Raw genomic sequence first — 15,863 nt, 5'->3', positions numbered from 1 at the left:
TATAGATTTTAGTAATATCCGAATCTGTACCTAGAGCATAAATGTGTTTTAAAAGCACACCCTTCACAGCTTAAGCTGGAAGCTCCCTAACAATACCGCTCCCAAAAATATCTGTGTCATCATGAAGCTTCAGTGATTCCATCGATTAAAGCCAATACAGGCTTCCAAGCACCTTCACATTTGACAATTCACCTGTTGCGCACATTTCCTTTTTTTCGGGGAAGCAGGCACCGTGGCAAGCCTGTGTGCTAGCATTCTTCGCCTCCCTCGGTTTCACATGAGAGTCCCTACTTACACCTCAGCGGAAGCATTTCAAGTGTTCAGCTGAAGTATTTCAAGTGCCGTCATTATACGTCTCTGGGTGGCTGTCTTTACCGAAAATGTAAGGGGAGCTGTTTTTCTAAAAAATAAAAAAAAAGCATGGGTACGTCGTGCCTCTCAGATCCTCTCTCGACCACTGCCCTCACCACCAGCCCCAAAAACACCGAGCTGTCTCTGACTCACTCTCTGATTCCCTCCTCTCCAGGTTCCTTGGAAGAAGTCGCCCGTCCCCCACATACCTGTTACGTTTGTTGCCCTTGTCCCCTGCAGGTAGATCCCCGGGAAGAGTCCGACCACCATTAGGATTAAAATATTGGCCGCCATCCTCATACTCGTGCTGGTACGTGCGTGTGCGTGTGCGCACGAGCCCCTGCGAAGATTTTAAAACCTTTCAGGAGGGTGTAGCCGGAGGGAGGGGCTAGTCCCTGGGCATGCAGCCCAACCCCCCCCCCCCCATCCCCCTCGCCCCCCCCTCCTTCTCACTCCTCGCTCCGTTTCACAATAGGCTGGAGCAGGTGCCTCGACATACCCGCGGGTGAACCAGGATATTGCATTTCTGCCTTTGTCCAGCAGCAGCCTGCTGGATTACTGCCTCTGTTTGTTTTATGTTCATCGTTCCAGTCTCAGTTATCATTAGAGGTTTGATACTTTAACCACTCGCGCGCAGGTTATTTTTCCTGGAAATGCTGTACGCAGAGCACGCCTCGGGCTTTAATATTTTGTAAAGCAACCCATGTAAATCGTATGCGCTGTTGCAAGCGGACGGGCCCGTAGGGAACCAGGGTCATTTTCAATTAACTGGCATGGGTGCAAATTCAGGACGGCAAGTGTAAAAATTAAGGACAAAAATTCAGTACAGAAGTTCAAAATTCAGGACAAAACTGAGGGACAAAAGCTACGTTTTACAGTAACCTCCCCCACCCCTTCCCCCCCCATAGCTTCAAGTTCAGGTTCAAAGTTAGCTTTATTCGGTTAAAATTTAAAACCATCAAAGCACATAACAGAAAACAAAATAGAGAACAATGCATTACAGAAAAATTATTAACACAAATAATAAATACAAAACAGGTTGGCGCAATGTTCAATAAAATAACACTTAAAGTTAATTCATTCATAAAGCTAAAAACGTGATAAAATTTCATAATGACCTTAAAAAACATTTCAACTATGACAATGTAGAAGGTACGTTAATCATTATCAGATAACTATGTCAACTGGGCCCTAATTCTGACTCTCAGGGCACCAACTATAAAGCTGGCAACCCCAAAACAAATCAATGGAGATTCCAACATTTGTAAATAAGCCAAGGCGGGCCTAACTTGCTTAAATTGGCAATTTTTTAAAATCGGCAAGATATATTTTTTCCGCTGCACAGAGTAAAATTTACAGAAAAATATCATGTGCAATAAACTTTGTTCAGAAATATTATCACAGGGACAGGGCCCCAGAGTTCCCTCTTTAAAAAATCCTTTCGGGTAAGCCAAGAGCCAGGGAAGCATACCATGCTTAAATCTTATTAGCAAAAACATATGGAAAGGTTTGTTAATGTAGGTTAGGTAGGGCTGAATCTCGTTCCCTAAACTCAACATCACGAACCTCCTCACTGTCGGTTTCCCCAGCTCATCACTTTCTCTTGACAACATTACTCTTAACAAAAATTGGGACTTAATGGCTTTAATTTGCTCTTTACTAGTCACACAAGGACTAGAGAACAGTTCCGAACACCCTATTGAAGTCAAATTATTTTTAATGTAACTTAACCAAGGGATAGACAGGGCTTTTTCCAAGGACAGACAGTCCTGAATAATTTGTTGGTTTAGGTTTGGTGGCTGTTGCGCCCAAACCCTCAACCAGCCTAGTAGCGGGGCCACTGCTATCTGGTCACTGATATAACCCATCCCTAAGTCCTCATGAATATTAAAAGTGGGGGCAGAGGGGGGTAGAGACAGCATTTTCCGAAAGAAATTATTTTCAACTACTTGGATATTGGGAGAAGCCTTGTAACCCCAGACCTCGCTACCATAGAGTGCCATGGGCAAACACTTCGCACTGTATATTTTTAATAAAGCAGGGAATGGTTTACAACCTAAGCGCTTTGCGAAGCCCAACAAACCGCCTGTAGCACTAGCTAAGATGTTCTTTTTTTGAGCACGTTGTGTAACCCAGGATGATCTGTCGTCAAAAGTTACCCCTAAATATGGGAACGACTGGACTTTCGTTAATTCCTGGCCATTGCAGAAAAATTTCACCCTTTTTGCTTTCCCTGAGCCAATCGACATAGAATGTGATTTTTTAAAATTAACTAATAAGTCTAAAGAGACCATAAAATCATAAAATCCGTTTAAAAGAGCTTGCAATCCTCTCGCGGTTCTAGCCAACAAAACTGTGTCGTCTGCGTATAGTAGAGCAGGAATCATTTTTGAACCGGTTTTCGGGGTGTCCTTGCAGATCGTATTCAGAACCGGTCCTAAATTATTAATGTAAAGCGAGAAGAGTAGGGGAGCAAGAATGCACCCCTGTCTTACTCCCCGCTTTACCTGCCAAGCATCAGTCTGGCTTCCATCATCCCTATAACGGACGACTGCGGTTGTGTCGTCATGGATTACAGCCAGGAAAGAGATCAAAACCGGGTCAAGCCCCAAACCGGCTAATAATGCCCATAATTTTTGCCGATTTACAAGGTCGAAAGCGGTGGACAAGTCCATAAAAGCTAAATGGAGGTCCCCCTGCTTAGCGACTGTATATTTTCCTATGATAAGGTGTAAATTGAGGCATTGGCCCACTGTGCCCCTTCCCTGTCTAAACCCATATTGTAAATCGGAAATAATGGATTGCTCCTCTAACCACATAGTTAAACGAGCAAGAACTACTTTACCCATGACTTTCATGGCAGAATCGAGGAGAGAGATAGGCCGGTAGCAAGCCGGGTCATCTCTTGAACCTTTTTTAAAAAGTGGGACAATAACGGCTTTTGCCCACGATCTAGGGGCACCGGCCTCAGAAGCTGCATTAAAAACACATGTTAAAAGTTTCGCCCAAAGCTGTGGGTCTGCCCTATAAAGGTCCGCTGGGACACCGTCCGGACCAGGGGCTTTACCAGACGCCGTGGCCTCAATGGCCTCCCGGACTTCCTCCTCCTTAAAAAGGATTCTTGAAGCTAAAGTGTAATCCACATAATTTGTGGGATTAGCTTCTTGTATCTCCGAATAGAGACCACTGAAGTGAGCCACCCATTTGTCTGGCGGGATAAGACATTCTTTGATGGTATTTTCCGTCTCATTAAAGAGGGGACTATTTATCACCTTCCAAAACTGGCTACTGTTTTTCTGTATGCTTGCATCCGTCAAATCATCCCATGCCTTGGACTTTAGCTCGCTTTTCCTATCCTTTATTGCTTTTTTATAACATTTTCTTGCCTCAGTTATCTTACTGGGGGTGCACCCAGGTTCTTTAAGGGCCAGTAAGAGAGCAGAGTGAGCACTAGAACAGGCATGGTCAAACCAGTTTTTAAACTTCCTAAGTTTTGGTTTCCCATGGGAGGTGAGACTCCTCTCGACGTGTTTGGTGATTCTGTCGAAAGCATCCAGAATCACTTTCGGTTCCACCCCTGAAGAAAGACACAAGCTGAAATCCTCTGTTTTACTTTCATATAAATTAACGAGGAAATCAGCCGGGGTAATGACATCCCATCTAAGTCGTCTACCCTGACTTGTAGGCTCAAGATTTAAGTTAGAGATCAAAGGCTGAGTAACATCTTTCCTCAAAGCCTTAACTTTGATTTCCAGAATTAATGGGTTATGGTCACTTAGGCCATTTTGTGTAACATGAAACGTGCCCAATAGATTCAACATGTTACGTGGTACAAAAATATAATCAATTGTGCTACCGTGGCCATGGCCAGTAAATGTATGAACCGGGTCCGACAAGTCTTGAACCGGCATGTAGAGATAATGAGATGATACTATATTCTCTAAAAAGATCCCGCCTTTAGAGTGCTCAAAATGGGTCACTTCGTTAGGGCAAAAGTCTAAATAATTATTTAAACAACAGTTAAGATAACATAAGTGTATGTTAAAATCGCCAAAAAGTAAAAGAAGATAAGGTTTTTCATTCAATGCATCAAACTCATCCATGAAACTGAGTAGTGCTTTGAGATGTTCCAGTTCTTCCGTCCTAGTAAATGAATTGTAAAGATTCACCACCAAAAATGATGGCAGGTTAACACATTCCATTTTCACTGCTAAGATGTGAGGAGAGTTGGTTGGTAATAACTCAATGTTATAACGAAGCTTTAAGCTGAATAATAGCAAAAGGCCCCCTCGTGGTCTGCCCATCTCCGAGGGTGTAGCGTATTTAATAAAAGATTGGTAGCCATCCATAAAGAAAGGATCTTTAGCCTCCCATGTTTCTTGTAAAGCAATGATATGATGGGAGGAGAGAAAAGCCAACCAATTTTGATTACCTCGTTTGGACCGAAGACCGGCTATATTCCAAGATAGTGCAGAAATTAAATCTGCAGCTGGAAGGCCAGTTGCATGCCCTTGATCCTTAGTTGGAGTGTTAACCAGGTTAGATAAACAAGGTAATGGGGCAACCACTACACCATTCAAAGGTAAGTTCCCACCCATAGTTTCCCCGTTAGAAGTGGGGGCATTTCCTTTCTCCACTGCTTCCTCAATTTGTAATGACAAGTTGTTAACTAGTGCCGTAGAAGGGGCATTATTCGCCATAACGGGAAACCCAGCGGATATAGGCTCAGAAGAATTTGAAACGTCTAAACTAAAAACATCATTATTTGAATAAGCTCCATTATCACTAAGTCAATCGTTAGAATCTAGAGTGCTAAGGGCTTCAAATCTATTTGATAACAACAAAGGGTTGCTAGTAGGGGCGTACTGAGGGGGACGCTCTCTCTGTCTGCCCTGACCTGCAAGAGATGGTGGGTAAAAGAAGCCCAGCGGAAGAATGTTAATGTGGTCCTGATGTATTCTAATAGACCCTGCTTGTCTAAAAATGTGATCAACTATATCAGGGGTACTAAAGTTTACCACAACGCAATCACCCCTCAGAGACTTATTAGCTTTCCCCACCCACGGGACCCTTCTCACCATTTTAAAACAATCATAGAGGTGACTCCCCAGGACTGTCTTTCCTGCCAAAAAATGAAGGGTTTTGTTTTTCAGAGTAGACCAGTGCTCTTCTTTACCATCACTAGTCTTTGGAACGTTAGCCAAGATAACGGTATAAGGGCAGGCTTCTGGGGGCAGGTTTAATGAGCGTACCTCATATGCCAAGTGACCCTGAACTCTTCGGCTTTCAATAGTATCCCTCAGACCTGAACTAGTACCGTTAATACTCGGGGCAGATGGTAAGGGGATTGCTGGACTTGCAACAGTAGTTGCCATGATATCAATCATATCCGCTACTCTAGAAGTAACTTCGCCGAGGGGTAGTAAATCAGAGGGATTAGACCTTGGCACAGGGGCACTTTGAACAGCAATGTGGCGCTCCATAAGAGTAAGTCTATTATCAATCTCACTAAGTCTATCCAAGACTGGGGATATACACCTACTCAATCGATCATCCAGCTGCTTAATTACATCAGCTAACATCTCTCTAAACATAACAGCCCCCCCCTGTGCGACAGGCTCCATATCACCGCTACCTGAATGAGGTGTGGGCTCGACCGCTGAACTCTCTACCGGGTGAGTCGCCCCCTTAATAGGATCATTATTTCTGGATTGTTTAGCATGATGACGAGGTCCATTAGGAGCGTGAATGGCTTTCCTCTTACCTTTAGAAGTTTTAACATGGGCCACAGAGGAGGTTTTTGGCTGCCTAGTACGTAAAACTGGGGGGGAAAGAGAAGGAGAAGGACTGGACACGTTCAGCGATGGTTGAACGCTGGAATGATAGAACTCAGGTGCAGGCCCAGGGGAAATACAGTGAGAAGTCACAGAGGGAGCAGCCAACAAGGGTTGAGAAAGGGGCTCTAGTGACAACCTTTTTTCCACGATCTCAATTTCTTTAGAGACAGCATGTTCGGCTTTTTTCAAAAAAGCGTCTAAAGTTCCAGACCCTCCCACTATCTGCGCCTTGTTGAAGTTCTTAGCCATGTCTTGTGGTGATCAAACAAATGGCACAAGGATCTTATGACCACATTTCACACAACACGCCAAATCAACACAAACAACACAAGCAAAGCCTTACAGTAGACTGTGTATGACAGCCCCAAATCACCGTGTAATGTTCGTGCAGGTTAAGGGGGGTGGCCCAGCTCAGCCCTGTCCAGCCCCGGACGGCCACAGACGGCCCGCCCTTTGCCCGGGCTTAGCCCGGCGACGCCCGCGCGCGTCCCGCGTCGCGGGGGGAGAGCCTGGTTCTTATACGCCTCCTGGCGCGGGAAAGGCTGTCATTGAGGTCCGGGCGCACAGGCAGCTGGGAAATGCAGTCCCCACTCGGCGGCCGCGGTTGAATGGCGGCGGCGGAGGACTGATGCGGAGTGGACCGGAGCACACGGGACACCAGGTGAGGCACAGGAGTCCACAACACGCCCCCACAACTCTGGACGAGCAACCCGCTCTGCCGGGGGAGAGCCTGGTTCTTATACGCCTCCTGGCGCGGTTAAGGCTGTCATTGAGGTCCGGGCGCACAGGCAGCTGGGAAATGCAGTCCCCACTCGGCGGCCGCGGTTGAATGGCGGCGGCGGAGGACTGATGCGGTGTGGACCGGAGCACACGGGACACCAGGTGAGGCACAGGAGTCCACAACACGCCCCCACAACTCTGGACGAGCAACCCGCTCTGCCGGGGGAGAGCCTGGTTCTTATACGCCTCCTGGCGCGGGAAAGGCTGTCATTGAGGTCCGGGCGCACAGGCAGCTGGGAAATGCAGTCCCCACTCGGCGGCCGCGGTTGAATGGCGGCGGCGGAGGACTGATGCGGAGTGGACCGGAGCACACGGGACACCAGGTGAGGCACAGGAGTCCACAACACGCCCCCACAACTCTGGACGAGCAACCCGCTCTGCCGGGGGAGAGCCTGGTTCTTATACGCCTCCTGGCGCGGGAAAGGCTGTCATTGAGGTCCGGGCGCACAGGCAGCTGGGAAATGCAGTCCCCACTCGGCGGCCGCGGTTGAATGGCGGCGGCGGAGGACTGATGCGGAGTGGACCGGAGCACACGGGACACCAGGTGAGGCACAGGAGTCCACAACACGCCCCCACAACTCTGGACGAGCAACCCGCTCTGCCGGGGGAGAGCCTGGTTCTTATACGCCTCCTGGCGCGGGAAAGGCTGTCATTGAGGTCCGGGCGCACAGGCAGCTGGGAAATGCAGTCCCCACTCGGCGGCCGCGGTTGAATGGCGGCGGCGGAGGACTGATGCGGAGTGGACCGGAGCACACGGGACACCAGGTGAGGCACAGGAGTCCACAACACGCCCCCACAACTCTGGACGAGCAACCCGCTCTGCCGGGGGAGAGCCTGGTTCTTATACGCCTCCTGGCGCGGGAAAGGCTGTCATTGAGGTCCGGGCGCACAGGCAGCTGGGAAATGCAGTCCCCACTCGGCGGCCGCAGTTGAATGGCGGCGGCGGAGGACTGATGCGGAGTGGACCGGAGCACACGGGACACCAGGTGAGGCACAGGAGTCCACAACACGCCCCCACAACTCTGGACGAGCAACCCGCTCTGCCGGGGGAGAGCCTGGTTCTTATACGCCTCCTGGCGCGGGAAAGGCTGTCATTGAGGTCCGGGCGCACAGGCAGCTGGGAAATGCAGTCCCCACTCGGCGGCCGCGGTTGAATGGCGGCGGCGGAGGACTGATGCGGAGTGGACCGGAGCACACGGGACACCAGGTGAGGCACAGGAGTCCACAACACGCCCCCACAACTCTGGACGAGCAACCCGCTCTGCCGGGGGAGAGCCTGGTTCTTATACGCCTCCTGGCGCGGGAAAGGCTGTCATTGAGGTCCGGGCGCACAGGCAGCTGGGAAATGCAGTCCCCACTCGGCGGCCGCGGTTGAATGGCGGCAGCGGAGGACTGATGCGGAGTGGACCGGAGCACACGGGACACCAGGTGAGGCACAGGAGTCCACAACACGCCCCCACAACTCTGGACGAGCAACCCGCTCTGCCGGGGGAGAGCCTGGTTCTTATACGCCTCCTGGCACGGGAAAGGCTGTCATTGAGGTCCGGGCGCACAGGCAGCTGGGAAATGCAGTCCCCACTCGGCGGCCGCGGTTGAATGGCGGCGGCGGAGGACTGATGCGGAGTGGACCGGAGCACACGGGACACCAGGTGAGGCACAGGAGTCCACAACACGCCCCCACAACTCTGGACGAGCAACCCCATAGCATTTTCCACGTTAGGTGGTTTTCATAAAATTGTTTGACTGCATAAACAGATTGATGTGATATGGCGGAGTGAAGCCATAAGTGCTATGCTTATGTACATTACCGGTATTGCATAGTTGAGTTATAATGTACCATAATACAAGCATTGGTGACTGAGGGAGGCGGTTATATGATTGATGGGATATGGCACGTGTCGTCACCAGTTGTACATAATTTAACTGATGTAACCATGACGTCGAGCTGTTGATTCACGATTTGGACTTGCTACCTACCGACACGTTCTGTATGATAAGTACTATGATGGTATATCGTTTGATGTTCATGTACATATAACAAGAAAAAACTTTAAGAAACAGATCAAACACTAAAAAAGCTTAGTTTTATAGACACATCAGAGGAAGTTGGGCGATAGTATAAAAGTAAGTATATAGACAACCACTTAAATGAAAGTCATAATAAGTTTATATTAGGTGGAGACAATCGTACACTCCATGTTTTTTTGGTATGCCTGGAGCTTTGAGCAACTGTGCAGGTCTTTTTCTCTATTTCATATGATAATAATCTATTTATATGGTTACTGCACTGGGTTGTCCAGTCTGATATTTTGTTTACAACTCATGGTCCTGGCAGGCATGTTTGGTGAGAGAAGTGGTCTGGAAGATCTGCTCGGATAGACTTTGTTACTACCATCTCATATCTGAGTGCCATTGTGAGATGTAAAGCGGCACGCATAGCTGAACTAAAGGGAGGATTGCTGTGATGAACCCACTATAGGGAACGCATTATGGGTGTTTTAGCAAGTGGAACTTAAAATATGGAATCTGACTTTGGTTATGGGGGTGATGGAGCGCAATGGTGCGCTTTTATTGTAGGGTTGTAATCACGGATAGTCCGCATCCACACATATACCCATTTGTCGTGATAACAATTTGTCATTTTGTTAGACCTGGCACCTTGGCGTGAGTCTCCCTTCCACTTTTGGTCGCTGTGCCTCATGTGTTTTGCTGGTGTTGGCTGCTCAGAGCACTGTGCCACTGCCAACCAGTGCCACAGTGCAAGTGCTCCCTATTTAAAATGTATATGTTGGTTGGATTCCATGATTGGCTTATTTGGTTTACTGTCAGACCCCAGTAAAGTGCACCAGGAGTGCCCAGGGCGTGTAAATACAAATGCTGCTGGTGGGCTTGCAGCACTGGTTGTGCCACCCACAGAAGCGGCCTAGTAAAATGTGTCTAAGGTCTGCCATTGCAGAATCTGCGTGCAGTCTGGTACTGTCATGCTGACTGGGCAAGTGCACCCACTTCCCAGTCCCTAAACCTTCCCTTAACTTCATATTAGTCACACCTATGGTAGGCCCAGGGGCAGGTTGCATTGTAAGCATAAAGTAGGACAAGCCCTGATGTGTGTGGCATGTCCTAATAGTGAATTACAGCCATTTTCGTTTTTCACTATTGTGAGGCTACCTGTTCTCCATATGCCAGAATGGGCTGTTAGAATTGTTACCACCTATGATCCTAACAGACCCAGGGAACATGGTAGAAATTCGAGTTTAGTATACCTGAACTCAGAATAATAAAATACATATTTTAGTTAAGTTTATTTTAATATTCTGTGTTTGCAAATACCACTTTTAGAAAGCTGGTATTTGCTTGCCTAACCATTTCAGCCTGCCTCTGCTATGATGTGTATCTGCCTGTCTGGTTTGTGAGAGTGACAGGGCTGGGGAAACCCAGAGGGGCAGGCCTAGGTAGCCTGGTGGTGAATAGAGAGATTGACATCCAGATGGGTGGGAGGAGTGCACCTGGACTCTGAATAGGGCTGTGCTCTGCCACCACAATGCTGGCTCCACCTCCTGTGGAGCGGCTGATGTCTCTGCCCTGCACCCTGAATAGAAAGGCAGAGTCATGTCAACAAAGTGCTCAAGAACTGGTTTGGACTGGGCAAAGGCCCCTCTACCCCAGAAGAACAAAGGAATTAGGGGTATAAGTATTGGGACCCTGCTCCCAAGAAATTAGATCCTGCTTGACAAGAAGAACCTCTGCCTGAGGAGAAGGAACTGGGAAAGCTGTAAGGAGGAGTACTGTCCCTGACCTGGGGGATTGGCCTGCAGTGGTTGCCTTGCTGCTGAAAGGAGAGGAGAAAAGACTACAAAGCCTTTAATTCAACTTGTGCTTAAAAGATCTCCAAGGGCTTGTGCTGAGCTTGCCCCCTGAACGAAGTCCCAGGACCAGTGGACTTCACCCCCAGCTCCCCAGAGTCTTTTGGAAGTGCCTGCTGCTGTTGTTGGGCCTTCTGAGAGACTGTGTGTCGCAAGGAGCTGGAAGCGTGCCTCGCATCCACGGAGAAGCGTGCCGCCGTCGGAGCTGCTGTCGTCGCATCGTGTAAAGGGGTGACGCCGCTGCAGCATCGTATCGAGCGGAAGCGTCTCGCAAACGTCGGAGAAGAGTGCCGCTGCCAAGGCCGCTGTCGTCGCATCGCGTAAAGGGGTGACGCCGCTGTAGCTGACGCGTCGAGTCTTCTCGCAACATCGGAGAAGCGTAACGCATCTGGAAGATCTTCACGTCTTAATTTCTTTGCACCAAAAACTTCATCGCATCAGCATCGTTGCAACACTTTCGTTGCTCTGCGTGTCGCATCTAAGGTACATTGACTTAAAGTGTCGCATTTAAGAACTTAAGAGAACTACGCAAACTTCTACCATCTAAAGTAACAGTATTGTGTATTTTTGTCGTTTAATGGTCTTGTGGTAACTCTATATAAAGAATCCTTATTTTTAATATAAAAACCTGTGTGGTGTCCATCTATAGTGTTGTCACTTGGTTACTGTATGTGTTCACAAATGCTTAACCTATAACGCTCTGAGATAAGCCTTGTCTGCTCGCGCCAAGCTACCTAGAGGGTGGGCAGGGGTTATTTTAGGAGTGTAACCCCTTACCCAGACTAGAGGAAAGGTTCCCTGTTTGTCACAAGTACCTACCTGTGTCAACCAGAGAACCCGGATTCTAACATTGGTGGTCAGCGGTGAGGATTCTGGACTTGCATTTGTGACTCATGTACAGTAATTCGTGAACACTACTTAGTGAGTGCACACCTTAAACGCAACCAATACTTGTTGGTAGATTTCTTTTTGGGACTGTCTATTTTTGAGCACTGCCAAGCTTAACCATGGTGGAGAAAGCAGCATCCATAGTCTCTGTGAATACTGAATTTGAATGGGAAGAAGAGAAATTGGATAGCTACACTGCAAAGCAGCTGAAATTCTTCTGCAAGAAATGTAATGTTTCTACAACTGGATGTAAAAACAAGGCAGAATTCTACAAGGCGCTGAGGGCCTGGGTAGAAGCAAGGAATGCCACTGAGGATGATAGTGCAGATGAGCAGCTGGATGGGCCAGTGGGTCCAAGAGGAAGGAGAACCCCTTCCCCTGCAGGTAGCAGTGTTTCTAGTAAAAGTTTATCTCCAGAGGAGTGGGCAGACAGGAAGGAAACCAGAGCTCATGAAATAGAGATGGCGAAACTAAATGGACAATTGGCAATGGAACAAAAAAGGCTGGAAATGGAGCATGAGGTGAAAATGAGGGAGCTGGAGTTGAAAGCCCAGGGCTTGGAAAGCACTCCCTCTGGTGGCAGCACCCCCCCAGTGCAGGTAGAGTGTACATACCCAAAGATGTAGTGAAAGAATTTTTAAAAAATGATGACATAGGGCAGTGGTTCAAAGCCTACGAAGTAGCCATGTCTTCCCACCGAGTCCCTGAGAAGGATTGGGGAGCGGGGTTGTGGGGACGGTTCTTGAGTGAAGGGCGGGACACACTGCTAGATTTGCCCTCAGAAGTGTATAACTCTTACCCCCATATGAAGGAAGCTTTAATGACTAGGTATGGGTTAACCCCTGAAATGTATAGGCAGAGGTTCAGGGGTTGCACTAAGATTCCCAATAGTACGTATGTGGAGTATGTGACTTTTTTTTGCAGAGCACTGGATGGTTGGGTGAAGGGTAGCAAGGTTGATAATTTTCAAGGGCTTCTTGATTTAATGGCATTGGAGCACTTGTCCAGTAATTGTTTTCCTGAGCTACACCAGCTCCTGATTGATAGTAGGCTGACTAACCCTAGGAAGCTTGCTGAGGAGGCGGACCGCTGGGTCAGTACCAGGGTCCACAAGGGTCCCGTGGGAGACTCCGCCAAAGGTGGGCAGGGTCCCCAGCAGAAGAACGGGGGGGACAAGGGTAAACAGAGGGAGTTCCAGAGGAGGCCCCAAAGTAATCCCCAAGGGAACCAAGGGAAAGGTTCTCAGCCTCCCCCACCCCAGAAACCGACTGGGGCCCCGACAGGTACCCCTGTTCAAAGAGGGCCCCCAACCTGTTACAGATGTGGTGAGCTGGGTCATTTTGCCAATGATCCCAAGTGTCGCCAGTTTGGTAAACCAGCACCCCCTGGTGCAACCCCCAGGCAGACGGCTAGTGTAGCCCTGGGTGGAGAGATGGTTGTCCAAGGTGGGTGGGGTTCAGTAGAAATGTCCCTGGTCTGATTAGGAGACCGTGAAGTAGTCCCCAAAACCCAGCTGCCTGAGAACACTAAAAAATACAGGCAGTGGGTGACCATAAATGGCCATAGGGTTGAAGCTCTCAGAGACACAGGAGCCAGTGTGACGGCTGTCAAGCGCCACCTGGTGTCTCAGGAGCAAGTTGTCCCAGGAGCATTCTATCCGGTTGTTGCCGCCGACAACACCGAGAGTCACTGCCCGGTGGCTCAGGTTCCATTTGAGTGGGGGGGGGGGGTCTCTGGTACTCTTCAGGTAGCTGTGAGGCCCGCCATGCCTGTAGACTGTCTGTTAGGGAACGATCTGGAGAGCTCACATTGGGCTAAGGTGGAGCGGAGTGCTCACCTGGAGATGTTTGGTATGCCAGATTGGGCGTGTGTCACCACACGGTCCATGACAGCGAATAGAGGTGCTCAAGAGGACCTGGAGCCTGAGAGGGAGGCCCAGGAACCGGACTTAGGGAGAAGAGGCAGGGGGCGCAGGAGACCGGCCCCTGAAGTTCCCACGGTCCAGGAGGAAGCAGACCTTGAGGGGGATGCCCTGGAACCTACAGGGGACCAGATAGCTGAACTGGGGGACCTGCCTGCGCTGGCCCATTGGCAGCAGGAAGGAGGACCCTCCAGGGAGGAATTCTGCAGGGAGCAGAAAGAGTGCCCTTCTCTCGTGGGTATGCAACAGAAGGCTGCAGACCAGGCCAACGGTGATCAGTCTGGAACACATTTCATTTACTGGGAGAACGACCTCCTGTATTCTGAGCCTAAGGTTGCTGAGCCTGGGTCAGCCCGTGTGCTGGTGGTACCCCAGCGCTTCAGAGCCTTCCTACTGGGGCTGGCTCACGATGTGCCATTAGCAGGACATTTGGGGCAGGACAAGACCTTGAAAAGGCTTGTCACCCACTTCCTTTGGCCCCAAATGCGCAGTAGTTCAGACACTCACTGCAGGACCTTCCAGACTTGCCAGGCAAGTGGGAAAAGTGGAAGGAAGCAGAAGGCTCCACTCCAGCCATTCCCTGTGGTCGGTACCCCATTCCAGCGAGTGGGGATTGACATTGTAGGGCCACTGGACCCCAGGACAGCGATAGGCAATAGGTTCATCCTGGTCCTGGTGGACCATGCCACCCGGTACCCGGAAGCCATCGCTCTGAGGACAGTGACGGCCCCCGTGGTGGGACGTGCGCTGATGGGAATTTTCTCCCAAGTGGGATTTCCTCTAGAGGTGGTGTCTGACCGAGGTACCAATTTCGTATCTAAATATATGAAATCCCTTTGGCAAGAGTGTGGTGTAACCTACAAGTTCACCACACCTTACCACCCCCAAGGAAACGGGTTGGTTGAGAGATTCAACCGAACCCTAAAGGGCATGATAATGGGTCTTGAGGAACCCATGAGGCGTAAGTGGGACGTCCTCTTACCATGCCTTCTCTTTGCTTACAGAGAGGTGCCACAGAAGTCTCTAGGGTTCAGTCCCTTTGAGCTGCTGTACGGACACCCAGTGAGAGGACCTCTATGTCTGGTCAAGGAAGGCTGGGAGCAATCTCCCAGGAAACCTCCCCAGAATGTATATAGCTACATGCTGGCCTTCAGGAACCAGACTAGGCGTTTCAGGGAACTTGCTGAGGCAAACCTGGAAGCCAGCCAGGAGGAGATGAAGCGGTGGTACGACCAGAATGCCACTCTGGTAGAGCATCAGCCTGGACAGAAGGTATGGGTCTTGGCCCCAGTGGAGCCTTGTGTGCTCCAGGATAAGTGGCCCGTCCCTTTGAGGTTGTGGTGCGCCAGAGCCCTGTCACCTATTTGGTGAACTTGCGGTCTCCAAAGAACCCCTTGAGGGTCCTTCATGTCAACCGCCTCAAGCCCCACTTGGAGAGTTCCCAAGTGGGCATGCTCTTAGCGACAGATGCTGGGATGGAGGAGGAGACCGAGCCTCTTCCTGACCTCCTGTCAGCCAAGGAGCAAGATGGGTCAGTGGATGGTGTCATCCTCTCTTCCACCCTGACTCCTGAGCAACAGAACGATTGTCGCCAGTTACTGGGACAATTCTCTGACCTGTTTTCCCTGATTCCCGGTGTCACTGATTGGTGTGTCCATGATGTGGACACTGGGGATAGTACACCTGTGCGGCACAAGGCCTAAAGGGTGACTGGCAGGGTAAGGGCCTGCATCAAGGAGGAGGTCTCCAAGATGTTTGGCCTTGGGGTAATTGAGTCCTCAAGCAGTCCTTGGGCCAGCCCAGTGGTCTTGGTCCCAAAGGCTCCAGCGCCGGGAGCCACACCCGAACTCCGGTTCTGTGTGGACTACAGAGGACTCAATTCGGTCACCAGGACTGACGCAAACCCCATCCCCAGAGCTGATGAGCTCATAGATCAGCTAGGGGCTGCCAACTACCTCAGCACGTTTGATTTGACGTCTGGGTATTGGCAGATCGCCTTGACCGATGGGGCCAAAGAGAGGTCAGCATTTTCCACCCTTGATGAGCACTACCAGTTCCGGGTTATGCCCTTTGGGATGAAGAATGCCCCTGCCACCTTCCAGAGGTTGGTCAACCAGGTGTTGGTTGGGCTGGATTCGTTCAGTGCAGCCTACCTGGATGACATCGGAGTGTTCAGCTCCACGTGGGAGGAACACCTGCGCCACCTCTGGGAAGTGTTGATGG

The 15,863-nt window shown here is 49.9% G+C and overlaps 1 protein-coding gene across 1 annotated transcript in view; it reads right to left on the bottom strand.

Annotated features, from left to right (window-relative positions):
- Positions 1-782, bottom strand: part of LOC146797664 (WAP four-disulfide core domain protein 2-like) — a 31,765-nt gene extending 30,983 nt beyond the window's left edge. The window contains exon 1 of the mRNA XM_085624809.1: positions 561-782. Coding sequence (XP_085480935.1) covers positions 561-651 — 91 coding nt within the window. The 5' untranslated portion in view covers positions 652-782. The remainder of the gene's footprint in view (positions 1-560) is intronic.
- Between the last annotated feature and the right edge of the window lie 15,081 nt (positions 783-15,863).

The sequence above is a fragment of the Triturus cristatus genome, chromosome 9, assembly GCF_964204655.1.
Source record: "Triturus cristatus chromosome 9, aTriCri1.1, whole genome shotgun sequence".
Taxonomy (NCBI): Eukaryota; Metazoa; Chordata; class Amphibia; order Caudata; family Salamandridae; genus Triturus; species Triturus cristatus.
The sequence above is the reverse complement of the archived record's forward strand: the minus strand, read 5'-3'. Positions and strand labels throughout refer to the sequence as shown.